This window comes from Dromaius novaehollandiae, chromosome 4 (genome assembly GCF_036370855.1).
Source record: "Dromaius novaehollandiae isolate bDroNov1 chromosome 4, bDroNov1.hap1, whole genome shotgun sequence".
Lineage (NCBI taxonomy): Eukaryota > Metazoa > Chordata > Aves > Casuariiformes > Dromaiidae > Dromaius > Dromaius novaehollandiae.
The window spans coordinates 85,867,591-85,894,248 of NC_088101.1; the positions used below are offsets into that span (position 1 = coordinate 85,867,591).

Here is a 26,658-nt window from a genome sequence, read left to right on the forward strand (position 1 = left end):
GTGGTCCAGAACTGACTCTGGGGGTGATGAGGACTTTGCAGCAAACCATTATTTTCAGCTCTAGCCCAGATATTCATTCTCATCCTTTAATTATTATGTTCTTAGCTCCGGGGCTGATGCGTCCTCTGGACACTGCACGAGGGATGGGGGATGCTCCGGGGCTGGTTACGGGTGCAATCTAGACAAGTTTTAAAGTAAATGATATTTAATTATATCAGCGCTTTCTAGAGCACTGATCTTCCATGAAGCCTTCTAGTCTTACCTGGATATGCCTCACCAGTGCCCTCTGAGTGGGATTTCTAGCCAGTACCACAGTGCAAGCCAATATCTGGGGACACTGAGGCAGCAACAAACTTCACCAAAGCCACATCCCTGTCCCAAGCTGTGTGCTCCTATCGTGCCCATGCGGCTGCCACTGGCACTTGTGTGGCTGCTGGTGAGACAAGTCAGGAGCTGATCTGGCTGAAAAGTGGTGAAAAAAAAAATTAGGTGTTCAGCTAGACCACTTTCCTGGTCTGGCTCAGCCTGAGTGCCTGTGCCACCGGGAAGCTGGGTATGAAGTAAGAGTAGGAGCTCTCTGTCCGAGCTGGATGATGGTGACGCTGCCTAGTACCACCTCTAAAAGCTGTAATTTCCCCAAAGGTTGCCTCCTCCACCTGGTAGCATCTCAAAGGTGGGGGGACACGACAGCGAGGGTCTCCTACTACAGCCCACATGGTTTCCACCCAGCGCAGATGAAGCTGGGAATTGCTGTGCTTGCAATTTGAGAAGCTGCTGTCTCCACGCTGGGTCTCCAGCCCAGCACTCCCGATCCCTGCAGGACTTCTCCCCAGGCACGTTTAAATATGTAACCCCTCATCTATCCATTACATGCCCGGATGGAAAACATCTAGAGAGGAGGGTGAGGGCCTTCTGCATGGCGTCCGCTGGAAATGGTGCCGAGGCTGCAGAGGTCAAAAGCCAGTTCAAAGGGGAAAAGGTTCTTCTGGAGACCCTGAGATCAGAAGGCCAAAAGCTGAAAACTACCTGATGATTTTGCTATGACTTGGACCAGAAGCAATGAATGTGTCCTTAAAACCTGCCCACTAATCCCAATTGCATGGCTGACAGCGGAGAGCTGGCCATTTGCAGAAGCTCTTTTCTTTCAGCTACTTTCTCTAGAGGAAATCAATCAGTCCATCAGTCAGTCAATCAGTCAGTCAATCAGTGACTCAGTCAATCTGAACCACGTGGAAAATGGATCCTGCAGAGACCTGGACTGCCACCCCAGAGGCCCTGCAATCCGTGCAGGAAACATCTCCAGCCCCAAGGAAGGCTGGGACCTTTCCCCAGCCCAGGGCACAGCTCCAGTCCCTGCAAGATGGAGTCATCCCAAACCGGGATCTGTTCAGACCCTGGGATCCTCCAGACCCTGGAGTAAAATAGTCCAGGGTTGGACATGGCACCCTTTGGGGGTCAAAATTCCCCAGCGCCTTTGGGACTTGCAAGAGTTGCTGCTGGTGACATCTAGTGACAGGGAGAGCTGTTGTGAGGAGTTACCTGGAGCTCTAAGAAAGCATTCCTCATGGAGGAAAAAGCCTGCTTAAGGTCTACCCCAGGCAGCAGGGGATGCTCAGGGTGCAGAGGAGGCAGGTGCCAGGCCACACCATGCAGGTCGGGAGGTCCCAGCTACAGTGACACATCTCAAGACCTTTTCCTCCCCCAGCGGCCACCTGAAAAGGACCGGCGCATCCTACCCCCCACCTCCCCACAGCCTTTCGTGGTCTGTTTAAGCATCGGCTCATTCTTGGGTTTCTTATCTCAGAGATGCACAAGGAGAAAGAGAAAAAAAGGGGAAAAAAAGGAAAAAACACCCTAAAAGGAGCTGTCAGGGTTGCAGCCAGGCAAAGCGAGCCAGCTCCCAGCCCTGGCTGCCCGGTGCTGCCAGCCCCTGGACTACAGCCCCTTCGCCCAGCTCTTGCCAGGGATGCGGGCGAGCCTCGGGCATCGCACACGAGAAGTCTGCCCGCTCCGAGCCAGGGAGAAGCGGGATGCGAGCGGGATGCTGAAAGCATGGATGCTGCAGACCACATCCCAGCGGATACAGCGGCGCGCCACGGGGGACAGCGTGTCCCCCACCGGCGGTCGCAGCTGCCTTTGAAGATCTCAGGGGGAGCGGGGGTCCGTAACCCTGCACTCCCGGCGCAGAAAGACCCGAGGCCAGCCCAGCTCGAGGGAGACATGGAAATCTGCAGCGGGAACCCCTGTCCACACACGCACGCTCAGGTCAACCTGACAATTAGGACACACACACCAGCCCGGTGCACGGTGCTGCACACGCACAGCGGCAGAGCTGGGGCTCACGCACTTCTAGCCCGCTCCCGCCGGCTGAAAAACCCACGTTTTGCCCCGATGTTTCTCCAGCCTCCTCCCCACGCCGTGGGGCTGCTCGGCGCCACGCAAAATCTGCCCCCGCCCCCCCCCCCCCCGCAGCTTTTTTTCCCAAGCAAGAAGTGCATTAATTCCTTGAGTTATTTAGCCATTTCCACAGCAAACAGGAGTGACAGTAGGAAAGATCTCAGAGCGGTGGGGTCCAAAGTACATCCAGCCAGAGCAAGTGTCTGCCTTTACCTAAAAGGCAGCTGGGAGGTCCTCCTTGCCCCCCAAAATAAATCTGGGTGATGCTACCCCCAGGGTTTTCCCCTGGAGGGAGGGAGAAAGACATCCCGGGCCCGAGCTGAAGCGGGTGTCGGATAAACAGACCCGCCAGCGAAGCCCGGCAGAAAGTTGCCTCCGCCGGGGATGCAGCGCTACTCACCCAGGAGGATCAGCGTGCAGAAGCAGACGATGCCCCTCATCCTACCGCCGCGGCTCGGCTCCGCTCCGCTCCGCTCCGCAGGTGGCCCGGCCCGGCTCGGCGGGGCTCGGCTCGGCTCGGCTCGGCTCGGCGCGGAGGATGCGCGGAGGCTGGGCAAGGCGGGCGGCGGGGCCCCCCCGGCCCCTGCCCTTCCCCGGGGCGGGGGGCGAGCGCTGCCGGGTGCTGCCGGCTCAGCCCCGCTCCGGCCGCGCAGTCATGCCCGCAGCCGGGCCGGGCAGCGGCGGCTGCTGCCGGCTGCTCTCCGCCGCATGCCTCCGGGGCAGCCTGGGGAGCAGGGAACACTTTTTTTTTCTTTTTTTTTTTTAATTTTTCAGCTTTGGGGGATTTTTTTCCTTTCCCCTTCCTCCTCTCCAGCAGCAAACTTATGTCCGGGGTGGGGGAACGGGACGCAGGCAGGGTTTATCCGGCGGTGCGCTGCGCCCTCGCCGCCTTCCCGAGCCCGCTGCCTCCGCCCGCGCCTCGCCTCCCCGGCCGCGGACGAGCGGGGAGGGGCTTAAACGCACAGCCGCCTTCCTCCTCCTCCTCCTCCTCCTCCGAGCCCCGCTGCTGCCTCTCGTCCCCCGCTCCGCCTTCCCCCGGCGGCCTCTCCCCGGCCCAAGAGCAGGGACACGCACCTGCGTCTTCGGGGAGCCCCCGCTCCCCAGCGCTCCGCGTCCCCCTGGCACGTCCCGCTTTGCCCCCGCCAGCCCCGAGCTGTCTTCATGTTCCCCCATTCCCCCCGGGGAGGATCTCCCCATCCTCCCGCGAGCTCCTGAGCATCACCCTGGGTGCTCGCTTGGGGTGACACCTCCAGCGCCGTCTCCTTGCCTTGATCCATCTTCCGATCCGGAGAGCAGGTGGCCCAGCATGGCTTGCACCGCGGGACGGACTCTCCTCCCAAAGCCGGCAGCTGCCCCTCCTGCGTCCATCCCACCCCACCGGGGCAGCCCCTGCCCCACGCTGCCCCCGGGCAGGCCTGGGCACCGGGGAGGATCAGGACAAAGCCGTGCCAGGGAGTGCACCAATAACTGCCCATGCGGCAGCGCTTAAGCCTGGTCTTGATCATTTACTAGTGCAAACACAGCCCTTAAGTCTTGCGGCACTGTAAGAGCCACATCCTACCCGCTGTCCCCATGATGATACCTTCCATTAATCCCCCCGCAACACTATCATCTTCCAGGTAGCCCCCCAAAGCCACCTCCGTAAATCCAGGTGATGTCCTCCCACATCCATCACCCTCAATCCACGTCCCCATGTGTCCTTCCCCATGACGCTCTGAGCCCTCCAAGCCTATCCGGTCCCTGCAAGAGAGCATTCGGCATCAGCACTCTGTGCTTCTCCCCCCACGTGCCTCCCACACCTTTAATCCCCGTGTCCCAGCGGGTCACCCTCCTTTCGGAGGCTAAGCAGCAGAGCCTGGCTCCTAAAGCCACCTCTTAATCTTTATGATGATGAGTAAGCATCATTTCCCACTACCTCCATTTCATGCATGGAGTAGCTGAGACACAAAAATCTGAAGTAATGTCTTCGGATTCACTCAGTAATTAACCGGCCGTCAGAGTAAGAAGCCTCATTCCCAAGTCAGTACCCTGTATAAGTGGCCACCTTTATTCCTCCTTCTAATGCAGGCCTGACCTTTTAAAGGACTCACTTTCCTCTTTTCTTTTCACCTTGCCTCTTGCTCTGCTCTTGCATACCTCTTCCCTCTTCTCCTTCCTTCTTCCCCTTCCATCCTCCCTCCTTCCCTCCCTCATAAAGTTTTGACTTTCCATTTAAGCATAGAGGCTTCTTTGGCAAATGAGGGGAGTAGTGGTGTTTTTTTCAAATTAAAAGCTCAGGGGGTGCTTTGAACTTTTGCAATGAGAGGTTTTCTCTACTGCTGGGTCAGGTATTTTAGCTAAACAGGTATTTAAAAGTTATCAGAAGGCTTGGTGTTTTGTTTTGTTTTTCCTGCTGGAGCTGTTCAGGGTTCTTAGCTTGCGTTTCCTAGTGGCGTAAACTTATTAATTCTCCATCAAGTCCTCCCTTAAAACCAGAGAAATTGGATTTTTCTGTTTTTCAGGAGAAAAACAGAGCAGGAAAATAATTCATACAGTTGTTTCTAGGTATTATATATTAAGCATAAAGAGGTTGAGAAAATACTTTCTTTTTTTTTTTCTTCTTTTTTTTTCCTGCTTGGCAAATCAAGAGGAAGGAGTGATCCATGGCCTTGCTCTCTCCCTTTGAAAGTTCCTACCATGTACCAGTCTGGAGCTGTTCAATTAGCTAGTTTTCTAGTTCTGCGTCAGAATAGGAAAACTGTAAATAAATGAATATCTGTAATACTATATTTCACATCCAAAATGAGTATTTTCTGAGTTATTCATTGGGGAACAATGAAGTGTTAATAAAACCTCATTTAGGGTAAAAAAGAAGTTACTTCTGAGCTTGTTTTTTTGGCTTCTTTAAGAGGAGTATGATTGCATTTAAGGAAATTTCAAAATGAAATTGCATTGAAATGCAATTGAAACATCTAGCGGGGAAACTGGGGAAATGATTGGATTTTTCTGCTTATTATTATTTTTAATTATTTTGCAGATTCTTTTTTAGGGTTCCATTTTTGCAGAAGCCACTTGCCTAGGAAAAAAGAAAAAAGTATCTGCTGGAACGTGTGTGAGTGTTTGTGTTTTTTAACAAATGCAGAAGTGTTTTCCTTGGAAAACTTCTGCCCTCCCCTTAGGAACAAGATAGTCCAACGCCTTCGGAGACAAGTCCTTTCCATGCTGAAGGAGGTGACCTGGGTCCCATCAGCTCATGCCTTAAAGGCGAAACAGGTTCAGTTCAGTGTCCTATCGCACACAGTGATGCTCACGGCAGCAGGGACGCAGGGCCCTGCTCTCCTTGACACTGCATCTCATCCAGTCATCGAGCTGCCATAAAACCTTCCTTTGGGTTGAATTGTTTCCACCCTCTTTGTACGCACATGAAAGTCTGGATCATACCAGAAATAGCCATGCAGGAATGTGCTCGCTTCCTGCAGAAGAGAGGCCACCTTCCACGAGTGAAAATGTCTTAGCGTCTTCTTCCAGCTACAGCCGATAAAGGGCAAGCCCCAACTCTTAACTCGCTTCTACAAGACCCTGAGTCCTTTTGCTCTGCTGGCCAGACCACCTCTGTGGTTGCTCCCTGACCTGCCGCTCTCACGCAACCCCTCCAGCCCGCAGTGGGACAGGCAGTGCCATGAAAGCAACATTTCTCCCTCCTTTTGCAGAAAAAAAACTAAGGGGTTTTGGGGGAAAGAGAACATTCGGGCATAGCCAACCCCCACCGTTGGTCCCAGTAAGGAGGCATTTCCTGTCTTTTCCGTAATTACACGCATTTTGGGGGGAGAGGGGGACTTGGAAAAGCGACCCAGAAGATACATGCTGAAAATACCATGAAGAGAGAGGCACCATTGTTCCTTGCTGCCTTATTTATCAGATCTCAGCTTTCTACTAATTGCTGGATAGATGCTGAGATGAACAGAGTTAATTAAAAAGCACTCCTTCCACACACACACACCCCTCCTAAAATTACCTGCTACCTTTCCCTACAAATGAATCAAGGTGTTGATCAGTCAAGTCTAAAAAAATCCCACCGTGACTCATGTTAGACCTATCCTGAACAGCCTCTCCCTGGAGCCCTGGACAACAGACATGGCAATGCCAACAAAAGCAAGAGAGAGGAGAAATCGCTGGGCAGGGAAGTCACAGAATATAAATGCATCTCTTACAGTCAGTGTAAGAGCAAAACTGGCTACCCTGGAAGCAACTTCTCATGTGTCTTCCTCGAGTAAGATCTGTGTGGAGATTACAACCCCTAATATACCCTGAATACTCGTGCTGAGAGATGGTCCCTGATCTAAAAATTGCTGTATGAACAAGACAAGAGAACTAGAACTGTCTCTTTTTTTATGAACGGAGAAGTGATGCACAGACAGATGAAGGGATTCACACAACTCAGGAAGATTGGAAAAAAGCCAGGACATTCCTAGGACATCCAGCCAGCCATCCCACAACAGCACCCAGACACAAACCTCTCTTGTTTCAATGCTTCTCAGGGAAATAGTGTCAGCATCCCGGTCAGTGACGCACAGGGGACAAGCTACTATTGCTAGGAGAATGGAGAAAATTTAGCCTAAGAAGCAGAACTGGCTAGGAAAGAGGGGTGAGAAATGTCAGGATTTGTGGAAACAGCTGCTGTGGTGACAGAAAAAGCCAGGCACACATGGAGAGTATGCGCCAGGCAGCCTGGGAAACCCTTGCACTAACCATCTTGGTCTCCAGAGCTGGGAGAGACTGGAGTGTTTCCTGCTCTTTGGCCAAGTTCCCCAAACATTTCTAGACCTCACTGTTCGGAACCATTTGAAAAACCTCAAAATTTGGACCCAGATCTCTAAAATAAGTCAGCGTACTTTTAGGTCAGTTCTGCAAATGTTTTGATCTTGCCTCAAAAAGACTTTATTTTCAGCAGCATTGTTGATGAGCTGACCTTGCAGATATGATTGATTTGATTGAGTTACGATTGCTCAAAGCTTCTGAAAATCCATCCAGTCGCACATCAGCTGAGTACAAGTCCAGTGACTGCAGAAACCCAGAAACTCAGTCCTTCTTCGCCTTAGGAATAATCCAAGTTTCCAGACTGGATTTTCATTTGCTTCTTAGAGTCAGAACATATGGGCCCTACAGTAAAGGTTTGTGTGCAACGAAAAATATTTGCCAAAGCGATCTGCAGAACAAAGTAGGAACATACTGCCTGCTGTGCTAAGGATGTTCAGAAACAGAGGAGAAAAAGAGGTGAACTGTCTCTTCTTTAATATTCACACCCAGAAATATTTGGCAGACCAGCCCAGGTTGCAAATCCAGTGGCAGATATCAGATAGCCTTTAAGAGGGAGGAAGGAGAGAAGGGCATCAGAAGTGAGATGAAGGCAGGTAAAACCCCTTGTCCTATAAAAAAATTGCTGGGGTCACCAAAAGAAGATGGATCAGGGACGGGGGGGGTTTTCTGGACGTGTTGAAGCTGAGGGAGTGGAGAAGATAAACCTAGAGCTTCGGGGATGTCTGGCACCTTGTCTGCAGGTACACGAGGATGCTTCTGAGCCAGGAGGCAAGGGATGCTTTGCAGCGTGATGGTTACTGGAGAGGCTCTCAGATGGTAACCCTCCTACAGGCCTGTGGGACCCTTGTTCGATGACCATTCTCAGGGACAATGGGAGAAAGGAGTCAGGGCCATGAAACAGGGGTAGCAGTTATCAACGAAAGTCGATAACGTCATTGCCTCTAGGATTTTGGTGATGTTTTCTCTCTTCTGAACAACCTCTCCTCAAAAAACATTTCCACCCACAGAGTTAGATGCAAAGATGTTCTCACTCACTTCATCTATACCATGTGATCAAAGATGTGTGAATTCAGCCTGAGAAAGGATTCTTACCTGTCAGTCCTAAGTTTTCCCTTCAGCCTGGAGAAGGCACAGCCTAGGGCAGAGATGTCAGAGGTCTGTTCGAGCATGGGCACAGTGGGCAAAGGTCAACTGTTATCTGTCTTCTCTCATGCCAGAATGAGGGCCGTCAAATGAGACAGCCAGGAAGCAGGTTCAAAATGGATCAGAAAAGGTGGATCTTTAGCATGTTGTTAATAGGCAGAACTCCTTGCCACAGGAGTTTATGAATGTTAAAAGCAAACATAGCTCAAAAAAAATTCAACTGGACAAAGAGAGCTTCAACAGGGGCAATTAAACAAAAAGACCCTATATCTGACTCAGAAACTTTCCTAAGGTGCAACAGCAGGAGGTTTAGAAAGCATTTTGAAGAGGTTTCACCCCATTCTTATCCTCCTCCCCAGGCATCCTTTATCAGTCATTATGAGCAGCTAGATGAACCTTTTCCTGATCAGCTGAAGCTTCTCTGATGCTTATCCTTGTCTGCTATACTTGGGTACCAGCTTGCATTATCTGCACCACCTGTGTAATTAGCTGTTGTCTGTGCTGGTTCTAAGAAGGAGGGGACAGTGAGGAACAACCATCTTCTGTCTCATCTGGTGGACATCAGGCCTAGAGGCAAGGTAGATCTTGAGTTTGGCTTGTTCTGCTCTAGGGCCTGTATTTGATCACTTGCTTGCTCTCCCTTGTCAGCTTGCACAGGCTGAGCTGGAGGAAAGCAGGAGCAGTTGAGGGCTGTAAGTGCAAGTTGTATCTAAGCAGGGTCACCATTCAGGGACCATGGGTGATGTCCCTGGGCAAGGTAAATATCACCATAGCACCAGTATGCTGATGGGAAGACCTCAACTTGTAACAGGTCAGAGCTAAGGGAATAGCTTCAGACTTAAGTCTGTGAGGCCAAACCAGTTGCTCAAGGGCAAGTGGTCTCCTTGCACATCTCGGCTCTGTCTTGTCAGCTGTTTGTTAGGGTGAAAGAGCTGTGAACTGGAAATGTGACTGGATTTTCCAATTTAGGAAGTGTTCTTCCAGCTCCTCTGTGTTGCTTGCAGATGCGTTGTTTTGGGACTCCGTGGTTGCTGGTCACACCAACCTATTAAATTGGGATAGCAAGACAGTAGAAAAGTTATCTGCTACTATTTAAGAGGAGAGGGGGGGGAAAAAAAACAAAAAAAACCCCACCACCCTACAGCTGTTGTGGAATGTTTCTAGGAAGATCTTAATTCTTTCAAGGACTCCAGAGTTTCTCAGAGCCTGTAAGGTGTTTAGACTTGCTGTCAAGCAAATTTTACTTTCCAGAAAAATACAAGAACCTTATGCATTTTGCAAATGAAGGATCTGGATCTTAGCTGCTTTGGTGAGATCCTGGGAAGCCTGAGGTTGTAACCAACTCACTGGGAGGGCTGCTACCAACTAAATATAACAAATCACACTTCTCTCCCATGATCACTCAAATGTGGCTGATCCTGGGTTGGATACAGCAGGCTTAATCTGTCACACTGCAATTACCTTGAGATGAACAAAAGGAAGAGAGAATCTGAGGGACACAATTACCCTTATTCCCCCTATATTCTATGTGTATTCCTCTATGGGATACAATGAAAAGAAAACATAGAAGCTGAAGAGATGCTATACTGTGAAATGAGGGTAGAGATTATGGCTAATCTCTAGGTATGGGTTTCAGGGATAATATTTACATCAGCCATAATGTAGGTAAGATCCCTTAGACAAAATAATGATTTTAATCTTTCACCTTTGCTTTCAGTAAAACCATTGGAGAGGGCAGCAAAGACAAGATAGTGCATGGAAAGGCATGGAGAAATGGGAACTACAGAGGAGCACTAATCTAAAAAGCACTCATATGAGGACTAAATACTCTTCTCCACCAGTTCCCAAGGACCAGCTTATAGAATTGCAGATCTGGAAGCAAGGACTCAAAAGAAAGCTATTGAGTCAAGGTGCAACCTCTGCATGGGGGGCTAGTAAGGGCAGGGAAAGGGGTCTGAGATGTCTGAACCATATGACATCAGAACTGTATGTGTCTGCTCAAAATTTTGGTGGGCTTTAGGGCAAAAGGGAGAGAAGAAGGCACTAAAAATGTAGTGAACAGATAAAAGGCAACATGGGATCATATCAAGTGTACCTGGGATTTTCTTGGATAAAATAGCTGATTTTTTGGGGGGGAGGTACATGTGAAATATCTTCTCTTTGGCTTTTAAAGGAGTAATTCATGTGGTGCCATGGGGTAACCTTGTAACTCCAGCAGGAGAAAACGGAGTTTGGTGAGGGAACAATGAGAAGAGTAAGAAATGGTGGCTAATGGAGAAATTGTATCAAATAGTGCTGGAAGGGGGATCCCAAATATTGGTGGAGTTGCTCATGTGTCTGTCTTTGGATTGGCTTTATTTATTGGCTTGCAATAATGATCTTGTGGGAAGGAAGTCCTAATGAAGTCTGATAGAAGGGAGCTGAGAAACATCCATGAAATGTCGCATAGAAGTCTTCAAGGATGAGCAGAAATAAGATGAAAGGGTGCAAAATGTATACTTATGAACTTGAAAACAAGACTTTTCATAAACCAAGCACTTGTTCAGCCATTTCTCTGTTGAAAATCACTTCTAGTTTGAGCCATGGCAGTAAAAAGCAGTAATGGGCATATAGAGATCATCTGAGGGCTACATTTTTGGGTGCCTGACTAAAAACCAGGCATTTGGCCCCAGTGAAAATGCTGGATGCAGAGAGCCCACCATGCAGAAGGTGACTAACTAGCCCACGCAAAAGTATCTCAAAAAGCAAGTATCCTGTTCCTGGGGGCTTCATACTCATCATATCAGCACCTGCCTTGCAAACTGTGGGGGAGGAGGAACTGCATTTAGGGAAAAGTTGAAAATCCCTGGATTAAACAGACCCAACCAGGTGCTGCTCCTGCCAGGATATGACACAGTGTCTGGTCAGGCTTTCTGACTGGTGAGGTGGAGCCACTTCTCCTGAATCCACTTAAGATGTGCAAACAACCCTGTCAATAACAGCTCACAAAGCTGTGTGCTGAACTGTGGCTTCCTCTGGGCTGCAGTAGCCTTGGTAACTCTCGGGGAAAAAATAACCTAATTTTCTCTTTCATCCATAAGCCGAACCCTTTAATTTGCTTTCAAGTGAATTAAACATAAGCCTCCATTTTTCTAATTCCTTTGTCCTAATTTAAAAGTACTGACATTTATCAAAGGAGTTTCATAGATTTCCAGTTCTCAGCTCGTTGTTTTAATATTTTTTAAATAAACCGAGGATTGACATTTTTATTGCTGAAATGCTTTCCTTCCCTCCTCCTTTTCTTAATAACATGGTGATACTGTGTTGATTTCTAAACTTTTTCTAATATCGAGGAGAGAGCCTGTGTCCTGCTCCATAATCAAGGTCACTATGTGTTATAACTGGGCTATATTAACATTGACTTGTGTAATGCAAGAGGAGCTTTGGAGGCAAACAGCCACATTCAGATGTCCTCAAAGCCATCTTAGACCCTTTAATGTTCAGCCCTCTGAATGACCATTCAGCCTCATTTGATGGGGACTTGTTTTTTCCATGGCTTAGACACAGGAGTTTAGGTGCAATTAAGGCCATCTAGGCGTCCCCAAGATCCTTATACTGAAAACCCATGAGGGCAGAATTAGGGATCTCTCTGCTAGTTTCTGCCTGTGCTGCTAAGCCCCAGAAGCACAGAGCAGGGCCAGGTGGCCCTTGCAGCTCCATACTGGAGGAATTGCCAAGCACAAGTACGCACTGCACGTTTGCAGCATGTTTGATCCATATGTAGTTGTATGCCAATAACCCTGCAACGACGCGCACATACCCAACCTGAACTGGTCCATCCCATGAAAGCATGAGAGGTACCAGATGCTCAGGAACAACCATGATTCTGTGAAGACATCTACATACCCATACCAATGTATTTACCTTTTCAGAAGCAACTGCTGTCTGAATAACTTTCACCCTGCAAAGTGGGTCTGGTGCACTGGACTCAGCTGCCGAGCTTTTCCAAGGAAGGAATTTCTCTTGTTCAGTGTTTGCTCAGCGTCACGGATATTGAGGTTCTCCTCTCTGAGTTGGCATAAGCATAAACACAGCTTAATATATATCCTGGGGCAAAGAAGCTCCTTCCCTGTGGTTGGGAGCCCTCTTGGAAAGTCTGTGCATTTATTTTCCAAACCTGTTTTTCTTTTAGTAAATCGTAGGTCTGGTGGAATGGCCACAAAGCTGATGGATGGCCCTTGGGGACCAAAGTCTTTTATTTATCCACAGGCAAGGAGAGACGACATTGGAAATATTTCCCACGCAGCTTTGCCAGCAAGTCTCAAAGCTTTCTCAGAAGGGCAAGATCATAAAGTTTACCCACTTCTAGATGACAGCTCTTCTCCAGACAGTGTTATTCTTCATACCAGCACTAAGCTTTTTTTCAGTGGTTCATGACAAACCTCCGTTTTCCCTCAGAATTTTGGGCTATATGTTCTTTTGCTTTCTTACACTGGTAGCTGTACCAGCATGCATGAAATTATCTAAGAGCATCTGATCTTCCATCAGTGTCAATGAGTGCATTTGGGGGGAAATGATCAGAAATTCTTAGTGTTAGAGCTGAAGATATCACCATCTCTTGGGATTCAGTCCACTCAAGGTTAACTCCTGAAGTTTGCTCTAAAGTGATATTCCCAGCTGCTTAAAGGGAGGATTAAAGAGATCACCATTGTAACAGAGGCTGCTTTAATGGATTGATACTTACAACACATGGGGCAGGTAGAGATGTACCAAGCTCAAGAGGAGGAATAGAGGCCAACAGAAGATAGGTTGTGTGAGGAGAAGAATGAACTCAAAAGCAATTTTAAGCTGAGCTTTTCTCATCCTTTTTGCTGGTTGCTAAGCCATCTGAAGCTGTCTGTTGGTCTTGTCCAGATCCCTTCAGAATCACAGAATGGTTGAGGTTGGAAGGGACCTCTGGAGATTTTCTCATCCAACTCCCTGCTGGACCAGGTTCATCTAGAGCACATTGTCCAGGACCGTGTCCAGATGGCTTTTGAATATCTCCAAGGATGGAGACTCCACAGCCTCTCTGGGCAACCTGTTCCAGTGCTCTGTTACCCTCACAATAAAGAAGTTTTTCCTCATGTTCAGATGGAACTTCCTGCATTTCAGTTTGTGCCCACTGCCCTTCATCCTATCGCTGGGCACCACTGCAAAGAGTCTGGCCCCATCCTCTTGACACCCTCCCTTAAGATACTTATACACATTGATAAGATCCCCCCTCAGTCTTCTCTTCTCCAGGCTAAACAGTCCCAGCTCTCTCAGCCTTTCCCCATATGAGAGATGCTCCAGTCCTTTAGTCATCTTAGTAGCCCTCTGCTAGACTCACTCCAGTAGCTCCATGCCTCTCTTGTACTGGGGAGCCCAGAACTGGACCCAATCCTCCAGATGTGGCCTCACCAGGGCTGAGTAGAGGGGGAGGATCACCTCCCTTGACCTCCTGGTAATGCCCTTCCTAATGCAGCCCAGGATACCATCGGCCTTCTTGGCCACAAGGGCACATTGCTGGCTCATGGTCAGCTTCTCTACCAGGACCCCCAGGCCCTTCTCCGCAGAGCTGCTTTCCAGCAGGTCAGCCACAGCCTGTACTGGTGCATGGGGACGTCCACCAGCTCCCTCAGCACTCGTGAGTGCATCCCATCAGGGCCCATGGGCTTGTGGAGGTCAGGTTTGCTTGAAAGATCTCTAACCCGATTCTCCTCGACCAAGGGAAAGTCTTTCTTTCTCCAGACTTTCTCCCTGGTCTCCAGGGTCTAGGATTCCTGAGGGCTGGTCTTAACGGTAAGGACTGAGGCAAAGAAGGCATTCGGCATCTCTGTCCTCTCTGTATCCTTCATCACCAGGGCCCCTGACCCATTCAGCAGCGGGCCCCCATTTTCCCTAATCTTCCTTTTGTTGCTGAAGTTGTTGGAGTTAAACTCCAAAAGAAAAAATACGTACATTGTTTTTTAATGGACTTCTGCCCCTCATTCCCTGCTGGACATTTTCAGTAGAAATTCTTTGCAAATAAAAAACAGCTTTCCTTTGGGAGGTGGAAAATACCCTTTTAAAAGTAATATTTCAGTCAGTTCTGGTGGTAATTAAGAAATGCAGGGTATTGGTGCCTGTGAAAATTGAGCCTCTTATTTAACTGTCTAAATACAGATTTAATTTTCCTGCTTTTGGCACCTAAGCTTGAAAATTTTCTTCTTACAGATGAAAACAGAACATTATAGAAATTGAGCTTGTGCCATCTTTTTTTTGTGATTAAAAAAAAATACAGAGGATGATTTATCATTATTTTCAGCTCTTTTATTCTAACCACTTCGAACCAAAATGCCTCAGGGATATCAATTCTGGTCAGTTCTGGATGTACCGAAAAGAGATTTTCCCTCCGTGTGGCAGACCACTGTTAGCCAATCCATGGCGTTTGAGCGTGTGTTAGCCGAGCTGTTTCCCTCCAGGCTCTCGGTTGGGTTATGCCAATGTGGGGGTGGCTGTGTGCTTGAATCTCCAGCTGTGATAGGAATTGGGGCATGAGGCGATGCCAAAGCTGATACTGAGGCATCCCGGATCCCAACTGTCTGCCCACCCTAGTGCCATCCAACTGGTGAAGAGTGGGAAACCCAGCACGCTTGGACCATCTCCCACATGTGAGCCACTGCTGGACCACCTCTTTCCAGAAGATGTGACCTGTGCCCAGAGTTTCTTGATCATGGGAATACTTGGCTTGGGTTACTGGGTTACTACAGAAGCCTTTTGTGTCTTCTCTACAAATTTACTCAATGTGCAAAGAAATGTTTGCATTGTGCAAAGACATGTTTGCACTGTTTACATCCTCCAGTCCCCAACATACACACACACACACACGCCTGGCTTACGATTGCCCTGTTTCATCAAAGTCTGAGGAGGGGCCGACATCTCAGGGTAATGAGGTTCCTTCATGTTTTGTAAAAGCAGGTACCCGACAGGACAAGGGAGATGAGCTTTGAACATTTGCCAGTGTGCCCTTGGTGCCGTCTCATATTGTCAAGAGTCCACCTGCCCATTGCTGCCAAAATGCCCCGTGAGAAGGTAGCTCTCAGGTGGCGTAAAGAGGAGCGGAAAAGGGACTTATGGGGAAGAGACATAAAATCTTAGCAGAATCCTATTGCAGCGTCGTCCAGCGAGGAGCACAGTGATGTACGAAACTGGTCGTTGGGATGTCTGCTGTTCCCGATGCTCCACTCTCAAGCCTGGTTCAGGTCTGTGGATGTCACGTATTCAGCACAGCTCCGTCACGCTCCACGGTCGCTGTGTTAGCAGCTGATACACTCTTTACAGCACTGTCTGACACATCGTCTCTCTCTGCTGCAGCCATGGCAGCGCATGCATTACGATACAGGAGCTAGTGCAAGACTGAGTCCTGCAAGTCATCCAATATCTCATCAGATGTATGCAACAGATATGGTGCAGTAGATGCGGTTTCTTCCTACCACGCTTTGTAAAATACTTTCCAATGTCACCTATGTTTGCCAGTATAGTTCACTCCTGCTTCAGAAGAAATTCACCGTGTAACGAGACAGTTGATTCAGAAGAAGGGATGGGAGAGGTACTCCAAGCTCTGGACTCCAGGCAAGACAGCTTGTCTTCACAGCCTGCCTCCCTCTGTCCCTTTCCCTGCTCAGATTACCAGTTCTTTGGGACAGGCACCACCTATTTTCCCAACAATGTGCCTAGTGAGGCCTTGATCTCACTGGTGGTCTCTAGACACTTCTGGAATTTAAGAAAGCAAGTGAGAAGTGGAAGTGTGGGGTGATTTGCATCTGGATCTCCTCAGGCTCTTGCCTGAGGGTTGCACAGGCCTGGGGGTATCTTCAGGTACCTGAGGAGCAGAGGAGCAATCCCTCTGAGGCTATCGCTTCAAATGCAGCTTCAGGGTCTCTGGCATATCGTCTTTCCAGCGAGCCTGCTTGCTCAAGGGTTGAGTGAGGGAGAGGAGATGTCGGGGGGGAGGGGATATGCACGTTACAGACACCAGGGAAACACTCTAAAAAGTACTTAGCCAATAATGGGGAAAACAGAGTGGCCTGGGCTGTCTCTGGTAAATGTGTTTCTGAGGAGTGATGGGATGCTGTGTCATATATGTCATATTTGTTTCTGCTCTCAAAGGCTGATTTAATGAAGAAAAACTCAGCAGGGAGAAGGGAAATGCGCACACAGAGGTAAATTCTTCTCCTGCTCTAAGAGACTGTGAGTGCAGCGGGGAGGAGGGGATGGGGTTATCCTCAGAAGTGTTTCCACATCTCTGGTTAACTGGACAGGTCCAAGCAGGTGAGCTTGCCAAAGCCATGGTTGAGATGAGCTGTGAGGACCTCTGAGACTCGTCTCACACTAGCTGACCCTCAAGGATGGTGCAGGATCTCTAAATACCCCCACTTTCTTCCTGCAGTTCCCATGACGGTGAGGTCCCTTCGCACTGAGAGGCCTTGGCTGAACCATCACAGCTTCACAGTGTCCCCATGATGCACCAACCCAGGACCTGAGAGGTGGCATAGGGCTGCAGGGACGGCATGGTAGCAGAGCAACGGCAGGCGTGGGCAATGGCAGTGCTTCTGGCTGCTCCGATGGGCCTTGACCCTCTCCCCTTCTTGAGCAACCAGCCCTTGGACCTCAGACCCTTTTTCACCACCTTTTGCAGAAAGGTTGAGCCCCAGGTTGGGCTGAAAGGTTGCACCACCCTGCAAAAAGCACTGGCCTTGCTCTCAGCAACCACCAAGGGGAAGGGCTGAAAATGGCTCACACACATCTGACGCAGCTCAGACAAGGGACAGAGAGAAGTAATAACTTGTTGGTGTTTTCTCTGATTGTCTCATCTTTCTTCTTCCCACTGTTTTCTCCTGGGGAAGGGGTGTAGAGGGAGACAACCAAAGATAGAAAGGCAGAACAAGAGAATGAGAAAGAAAGGGGAAGTGAGGGAAGGAAGGAAGGAAAAGAAAGAGAGAGAAGGAGAACAGAGAGAAAAAAAAGAAAGAGAAAGAGAAAGAAAGAAAAGTGCAAAAAAGAGAAAGAGAATAAGAAAGAAAGAAAAAGAGGAAGATAGGAAGAGATGGAAGAAGGAAGGGAGGGAGGAAAGGCAAAGGGCTGTATAAGCCCAGATTTTTGTTTCATTTTTCCTCTTCTAAACTGTACTTTCCAATTTTTCAAGTTTCACATACATTTATGAGATCTACTTTCCTCCCCCCCCCCCCAGTCCAACTGGCTCTTCAGGCAGGTCCTATTATATCTTCCGGGACATTATTTCATGTCTTCAGGAGTGCCCTTCCATAGAGCAGCTCTGCCCAGCGTGTCCTGCATGATAAAATCTGCCTGTTTGTCCCCAGAGCTGAACCTCCAACATCCCATACCCAGTGAGTTCATTGTAATTGCTATAATCTGCTGCCTATTAAATCTGATAGCTCTGCTATCACTGTTAATAACAACTAATCAGTGAGGCTGTCACAAGGAGTGGTTCTGTAAGGGAAGGTATTTGTCCTTAACTTCACATAAATGCTCTGTATTAAATCAGAGGAAGGCACACGGCTTCAAGGGCACAGGCGCTCTGTAACTTTTAGGAACTAGCAGTGAAATGAAAATGCCTTGCTGACTTCTCCCAAAGGAGCTGGGTCTGCAGATTTGCCAAAACAAAAAATTCCTTGGAAAGGCACTGCATATATGGAGCAGCCACGGGAGCACGTGGTGCCCAGAAGGGATGGGTCAGTCTCTCCAGGAGAGACCCCAGGAGTGAACGAGTCTCCCATGCAGGGTGCAAATTTGGGGCAGGACTGGGTGTCAGGAGCAAAGCAGGGAATGAAGCTACGTGCCTCTGCGGTCAATCCATAACACCTCTAAGGTAACAGCTCACCCCGCAGTGCTAGATGAAAGCTGTGTTTGTATTTGCTGGGAAGATGTCTGGGATTAGACAGTGGCGTAAGAGGCCAAAAGACATTTTCTTCTTGGCATCACTGGAAGCACCAAACCCCCTCCACGCCGCAAGAGATTATTTGAAAGCCAACAAAGTTGCCACTGAGAAGTGAAGGAAGTTTTCGGTTTTGACAATGAAACATGAACACTTTTCCCATAGACATTTTTGGGTTTTGGGGAAAACTGCCCAGTAAAAAGAACCCCCCCCACACATCTTCCGTTGTAAATCTATGATTCCCTCCCTGACCCAGAACCTCCATAAACCAGAACAACTGATTTGCCAGGAGAGAGAACACATTAGAAAGAGACCATTGCTCACCCCCAAACCTGACGTGTGAATTTGTAGTGGGATGGACTGAGATCTCATTCGGATTTCTGTGTTTGAGCCACACACTCCAAAAGCTGCTGCAGCAGAAGCAGAGATTTAGAAGATGGAAATGTCAACAGAAAAAGGTAGCGAGTACAGACACAGCTGAATCCCTTTTGTTGCACAAAAGGATAAATTTAGGGTCTGTTTCTCAGCAGAGCTAGGTGGGAGGTAAGCATCCCCTCACACAAAGATTTTTTTAAGAGGTCAAAAATGCTCCAATCCACAGCAAGACACGTGGAAGAGACCTTCCCAGGCAGGGTATGGAAAAGCCAAGGAAGAGGGAACCTGGTGTTGAAAGGATTTCTCATACCAGGACCAGGGCACCTGGATATGGGCGAGATGGGTTTGGATTTCCTTCCCAGAGAAACCTTCATGACCAAAGCTCTGAGCCTGTGGGAAAATGTCTCTTCTGGGGAACCACCACTTCCCATGATGCAAAAAAACAGGCAGAATGGGTCAGAGTGAAAATCTGTCATGCACAGCAGCCTGTGAGAGCAAGAAAGGGGTGGGGACAGGGGATTCCTCCTTTGCCTCCAGCAATCTGTGGTTAAGGAACTTCCTGACCTAAGGTCTCATCAGCTTTGTTAGCCACTGAGGGGCCAATGCTATGTGAATTTTAAATTCTATTTGCACCTCTTTAGATTGTTGGCCTGTGAGACATTCTGCAGCAGTCGGCTCTACAGATGAACTAGAAGAAGGACTACCGAAACAGAGTCCCACCATGCTCTGGTCCATGCAGGATCGGGTCCCTTTGCTCCTGAGAGGAAACAACTCTCCATCACCTATCCTAGATGCTTGCTGAGTGAAACTTATATTTACGAATATCAACAAAGCCCTTAATCACTTTTGCAGTAAGTGAGTGTGTTTGCTTTCCAGTACTTGATAAATAAGTTTGAATCATTGAGGTCTCTCTTTAATTAGAGCAGCAGCGATTTTGTGACATGATAGATGGTCCCTGGATGACTTTACTAAGGTGGCCTTGCACCGCTACCAGGTTCAGGAGGTGAATCTGCCGGATGAGTTTGTTTTACTGCAACTGCCACTTCTGGGGTTTTGGCATCTGGTTTCACTTGTAAGGACTGGTCCTAAAAGCTTCCTTAATGGACTTTTGGGACCCTGTAAAGGGAAATGTTTGTGTAAAAGGAGCCACAAGGGACAAGGCTTTGGTTCTGTGCTTTAATCTTGTTCCTTCTCCTTTTCCCCTCACAACCACTGTTGGCAGGTCACCTACAGCCAGTATTTTCCCTCCCAGGTTGGAGGGGTGTGGAGGGGGACAGCAATATCAAATCCGGGAAGGTAAATTTTCCAGTGCTCAAAGCACTGGCTTAAGCATGAAGGCATGTGGGTTCATCCCTTGGCTTTGCCACCCATCGCTTGAAGTCCTTGGAAATGTCACTTATGCCACCATGGCCTGCCTCAGTTTCCCCAATTGTAAAAAAATCAGTAGTGTTTGGGCAAGGTGCCTTGGACATGACAATTATCAGAAGGTAAGAAGCCATTACATGAGGCCTGCTTTTGTGGGAAGACAAACACACACACATCCCCTACAATTGCCCTGTTGTCTCTGAACCCCATTTGTTTCCCAGGGTTCATCAGAGATCTTCCCTTCACATTCCTTTGCTATCAGTGAATGCAGATGTTTGCGAAAGAGGCAGATGTTGGCAATTTTTGGAGGTGGTGAGTCGACTGTGGCAACAAGGTGTTTTTTTTGCCAGCATTGTTTCTTTCTGACATATTTCAGCTCTGACCTGGAAAAGCCTATCCTGATATCTCAGAGGCATGCCTGGCAGTGTGTCTTTCCTGGTAAGCCAGGACAACAAGGCTGGAACTCAAAATATGTGGAAGGTTGATTGCTGGAGATAGTCCTGGAGACTGCCTTTGTAGTCAGTGGAGAGAAACAGGTGTTTTTAGGGTGCAACTCTTCTTGTCTTGGGGTAGATGCCTACATCTGTTAGCTCCACTGGCCCCAAAGAGACCCTGGTGTGACGGCTCACAGATAGGTACCTGCATTGCAAATATCTGAGGTTGGTGAAGTGAATCTTACCCCCTTGGCTAGTAACAGCAATTAATCTTTCTAATAAATGAATGCCACTTCCAAAGGACTGTGAGTTTGCATAGCAAGACAGCAGCAGCATGAATGTTTGGTGTTCATGGGTCATCTGTCCCTGTCTGCCAGGCAATTCCCACCACAAAAGTTGTTTCTGAGGTGTGACACTTGCTCCTCAAAGCAATGAGGCCATTAGATTGGGGAGCAAGGCTGTTGCAGCTCCAGTTCACGCTAGACTGGAAATAAACCAGCAGTTTCGACAAGAACAGGAATTTGGAAAGCTCTGGCTCCATTGGTGCTCATTTACAGCGTGCATTTACATATACACAAACACACGCACTCTCCTGAAAAACAGCAGACCAGACTGTTTTCTCCATTGCCACGGTGTAAATCCAGAAGACCGCCCTGCATGACGGTGCAGCGTGCTGTCCCCAGCACGCAGCCAGATGTTCTGCCTGAAGCACAGCAGCCGCAGCCAGCAATCTGCGCTCCACGCAGCAAGGGGGAAGGAAAGCTTTCCCAGGGAAAAGGAACTTCTTGGTCCTTATGTGGATAGATTATGCTTTTAATTGCAGACTACAAAGTGAACGTTTTTAGGTGCTGGGTTTTGATATCATAATGTGCCCTATTTTCCATCTTTCGGGCATGAATAATGGAGTGTTGTGTCTGCGACTGTACCAGTCTTTCAGGATGCTGGCAAAGGAAGCGCAAATCTCCCGGGTTCTCCTGAGAGCCTGCTCTCCTTTAATCTAATCCCAGGGACAGGCAATTGCTAGAAATGCACTCCGTAGCCTGCAAAGTGCTGGGCTTATTGCTGGCAGGGGAGCTGGGCACTGAGCTACATGCAGGTGCAGAGAAGGAGCCAGCCACCTTCACCCCAACGACAGCAACCTGCTGCTGGGACTGTAGCGGTGTTCACACCGTGCGTAAATGTTGGATATAAATCTGTCTGGGAACAGGTTTGGCTGACGGTGCAGCTGGCTACAAGAGGTGAGCATTTGCTCCCTGGAAAGCATCAGGTGGGCTGCTCAGGGAGGAGGCCAAGGTGCTGCATTTGGAGGTGTCTGGGGCTGTCCTGGAGCCAGCTATAAGCCTGATCCAGTTAAAATCCCATCCGTTCCTGTCATTCAGGAGCATCCTCACTGGGAAGAGAAATCTCCTCCAGGCAAGTGGTGTTTTTAAAAGGCTTTGGCTGTGTGAGGGAAAAGTCCAGGGACTTGTCTGCTTCAGGGATGCAGAAACTGCCATTATTTGGTGGCACCCTTTGTCTCTTGGGCCACACCATAGAGAAAAATGCAGTGGGATCCCAGCCAGCCATTTCACTTGGGTTAGGAAAGATATGGGAAGGGTGAGCTGGAATGACCCTGTCCGTGGACATCTTTACGCAAGGCTGTAAAGACGGTTATGTTTATCTGGGGTTGGGGAAAGGGTGTGGGAGGGCCACCGGTCTGTCAGGAAAGTCCATGACCAAAATAAGATGATATTTCCCCTGGGCTGATCTGTGTGGCTTCTTCACCACCACAAACACCCCTGCCCCAAGGAGCTCTTGATTTTTCCCTGGCAATAAACTGTTATGTGTATTGTGCAAGAAAAAATTCACCCTTCCCTCTCTACTCCTCAAGCTATTACAGATATTTGGATTAGCAGGTGTCCAAGTTGGAACCAAAGGTCCTAAAAATCCTGGAGTTAATTTACATTAATTAATAATACATTTAATTTACATTAACTGTAAATCTGCCCCTTACAGGCCCTCATGGACCCAGTTGTAACCTGGGAGGCCTGAAACACATCGTGCTGAGGTACAAATGGATCAGAGAGAGGTCAGTTCAATGGAGGCTTTAGGCTTGGTTGTCCTCCTGTTTACACCCTTGCCCACGGCTACATTTCTCCAGCACCAGGGTGAAGAGCATTGCAGCCACATCTCAACTCTGACCTCAGAAGTTCATCTACCCTTCTGTGTCAAGGCCTTGGGATGGTACCAAGCAGCAGGGAGCTGATCCCCGTTGTCATCTGGATTTGGGAGGGATCACCTTCTGCAGCTGAGGGCTACGGTCAGATCCTTGCTTGGCCCCAGTCTGGACTCCAGTCACTGCAGAGCTTCTGACTGTCCTGGTGGCTGTGGCAAGGAGACTCCTTGCAAGCAAACCAGCAAGAACTTCACAGAGCAGACAAATCCCTCAAGGATGCTACTTTGTGATTCACTTTGTCCTCCCTTCTGCTAAGTAGAAATGAAAAAAAAAAACCCAAAAAACCCAAAACCTATTTTTGCACAAGCTGGATTTGTTCTGACAGTTTGGGCTGCATCTGATGCTTATTGAATGCTTTGCTGGTTGGAAGGGAGATGTTTCCAGCAAAATTCAGTTCCAGGCTTCAAGTTACATTTCAAAGCACTCAGATCTTGTCTTGGATTAAGGAGAATTTGGATCTGCCCTTGGCAACTCTCTGCACAATTTGGAGGATTCAGAGCCAGAAACTGGAACCGATTTCAAAGCTTTTTTCATGAGTCTTCAGGGCCTTCAAGTTGGTATCATCCACTGATTCATTATCCCAAATGGTGCAAGTACAGCCCAAACACAAGTTTGAACTGAAACTTTTGAGTCCTCCCAAGCCTTCTAAGATTATCCAAGCCTTTAACTTGACCAGTCTTTAAGGGGAATGTGGCTAGCAAAAGTTTTGTTCTTTCCTGAAAACAGAGACCAAATCAAAACAGAAAAGCTTGTGTTCTTTCAAGGATTAAAAAACAAACAAACAAACAAACAGAAAACCAACCTTTCACTGAACCCAGTGTTTTGTGAGGTTTTGGCAATGTTTTGTGAATGTTTGCAAAGGAAGCCAATATTTTCCACACACACAAAATAAATAAAATAGAATTGTTTCATTCCCCTCAAATCTCTCTTAAAAATGGTGTAACTGGAAATATTTTGACAGGTACCTTCTTGATGTGATGCTACATTTTAATGCATTGAGTCACCTTCGAGGAGAAATCCTGCCATACTCAGCTTTTCTTAAATCCTCACTGTCCAGACTTCTTCATCCTGAATAAACTGATTGATGGATGTCCTATCTACTTCCATTCACAGTTAGGTAGCTCACAACATCACACATCATCTTTCTCTTTGGCACTTAACACTTTCTGCAGAGCCAATGCCCAGATAATCGCCCCTTTGTTGGCGCCCAGTTTCATTGCCTGGCCGAATCCTTCTGCTGTGTACCTCCTCCTGGAGGATGACTCACTGTCTTACTACTTTGGAGAGTACTTTCCAGCTTATTAGATGGGAATCTTCCATTTCATTAACCAGGATTTTTTTTTTTTTTAAGCATGATGGCATCCTAGATTTTACCCTGTGCTCTCCAATTATTGTTTCCAATAACCACTCCAATAGAGAGGGAAGGCATTATTTTTAAAGGCTGGTATTCTCCCACATCTTCTCTTGAAGCTTTTAAAATTAGGTGCTATTACACCTTTTCTCCAGGGAAGCATTTGAGGATATTCTTTGCTTCCAATCACAATTATAATATATCTCCTTGTATTTCATCTTCCCTCTGGGCTTGAGAGTAGGAGCGCAGACTCGCAGCTTCCTGCCCCAGAGTTTCATCAGCTATGATGATTTTCTACCTACTCCAGGAAGCTGAACAGAAGCAGAGAAGGACGTCAGCAGGAGCTCTGTAGAAATGATGCATTATTTTTTCTCCCTCTAGCCTTGTGTCCTATATAACTCAGCAATTCCATACTGCAGTTCCTGGACAGCACCTTAGATGCCTGGCCAGACTAAAAACTGTAACAGACCATGCAGTATACAGACTTCATTTTTTCCTCTGAGATGCAAAATCCCTGGGTCAGTGGTGAGGACAGCTCCCTTCTGTGAGATGGTTTACAATTCCTGCATGTTCCAGGCCAACATTTCCTGTTTTCCAAGAGTCCTGCCTGGAGCTAAGTGCCAACATGCATTCCTCAAGCTTTGGTCCATGAACTAGGTATCCAGTTACCCATGGCATCATATCTCATGGTCAGCTGATATGGCCACCTAAGAAGATAGCTGCACTAAACTTTCTGGTTTGTTGTTGCTTTTTACCACGCTAGGAAATGTATAAAGGTCTCTATCTTTTATTCTCTGTTATCTAGAAAATGGTAAACTCACTTAAAGTTTCCTAAGACACCAAAGATTGCAACGTTCGGAGCACTATTGGCAAGCACAGTTCTGCCAGTCCTCTTCCACCCCAGAGGCTGGCATTGGGTTCGGGGCTCTTGTGTCCGCAGGGTCAGCACCGGAACTGCACCAAGAGACGATGAGTTCAGGAGTTCCTGCTCTTCAAGAGCAGAGTCCTGAGAAGTTCTGGATATAGCTCATCTCAGAGCCACACTTTCCACCTCTTCAGAGCAGTGCAGGTGTTATAGAAGGGCCATGTGAATCTCCAGGCAAGGCCTCTCTCAATCATGTGCCCACTGATGTTAGCACGGGGTCTTGTGTGATCTTTCCCCACTACTGACCTCATCCTATTCCCATTGCTTGGAGGGACTTCTCCCATTCCCATCAACCATACTGCCTCCTTGCCTCGAGCCCTCTCCTTCCCTTGCTGCATGGGGAACAAGGGTGGAGGCAACACCTATCTGCTCTACAAACCCATCGTAGGCCCTGTCATCCCATTACATGATGCTGAAAAGGCAGCACTCCTTTACTCCGTGGTGGTGTGGAAGAAGCTACCTCTGCCCCACCATTCCCTGTCCATGACACACAGCGAATGAGCTTCCTTTGGCTCTCACCCCTTCAGACATCAGGGCTTGTGGTTCCCATCTCTCACCACGTTACAATACAGCTCCCAGCACCACGAGCCCCTTTCCTTACCCCACTACAGGATAAACCACAGTAAATGAGCCGCTTGTCCTGAAACTTCAGCAGTGCCAGTTGACCCCATATGACTCCCTCCTCTTATTTATCTGGATTTTATGCTGCCTGATCCTCCATCTCCCTCGCTTTTTTTCCTGGGGTTCAGTAAATCAGGATTCAGCGCTCTCTGTATAGGGAGAACTCCAGGCCTGATTTCTCAGCTGGTGTAACTGAAGGTATATCCACCAGCTCTACTGGAGCAGATATACACCCAGGGTGAGCGCCAATCCCTCTGTTCTCTTTCAGTTCTTTCCATAAAATAAAATGCACGTGTAAAAAGATGTCTTTCTTTTTCTTTCTTCCCTGGTAGACATCACAGAAGAGCAATATCCCCAAAGTGTTCTCTAGGAGCAGCATAAAGTATGGCTTGATTAGTTTGCAAGCTTTTTCTGTGGTGCAGCTGCCCAGAAATCAGGCTGAGAGCAAGGGTAGGAAACTCCACAGCCCACAGCCTCAGTGCAAAGAAATTCTGCCTGCTTAGCTGGTCTCTTGCCTCCAAAGTTCACTCTTTTGCTGTGCTTCTCCTCTGGGGCTGCTGAAGCAGCTCAGTTTTCTTAAATGGCATTTCAAATTCTTTTTTCTTTTTCTGTCTTTTCTTTATATATATAAAAACAGTGTATGTAGGGAGGGAGAGGTGTTGAACATGGATTCAGTGCTGAATTGACAGGACACAGAACAGAGTCCTCTCTCAGGAGAATACAAACATGTCAGGAAAAAATCAAAAGCCTAGACTGTTTGAATTTAAGTCCTAATGGCCCCAGCATGTGTCCGAGGCTGCAAGGAGGATTTACAGAGGAGATTGAAGCAGGAGGACAGGAAAATTTTTCTTTCCACCTTCCCATTATCACTGCTGACAGCCACCAGCTTCCCCACTCCTGCGATGGTAGAAACATTTGCATCATCTTCCCTCAACAGCCTCATGCCAGGTCTTACTTTGCACCTGGTCCACCTCTAGACAACTGTTCCAGAAGTCACAGCGCATGTCAGCAGGACAGCATAGACTTCCTGAAGCTCCTTGGGTCCTGACAAGAGGCTGAATGTGGTCCTGTGGAGTTCAGAGCTCAAATCTGTCCTGT

At 48.1% G+C, this 26,658-nt stretch overlaps 1 protein-coding gene across 1 annotated transcript in view; it reads right to left on the reverse strand.

Moving 5' to 3' along the window:
• The window catches only part of GFRA4 (GDNF family receptor alpha 4), an 80,720-nt gene extending 77,408 nt beyond the window's left edge, over nucleotides 1-3,312 (reverse strand). The window contains exon 1 of the mRNA XM_026121815.2: nucleotides 2,798-3,312. Within this exon, the coding sequence (XP_025977600.2) occupies nucleotides 2,798-2,837 (40 nt within the window). The 5' untranslated portion in view covers nucleotides 2,838-3,312. The remainder of the gene's footprint in view (nucleotides 1-2,797) is intronic.
• Between the last annotated feature and the right edge of the window lie 23,346 nt (nucleotides 3,313-26,658).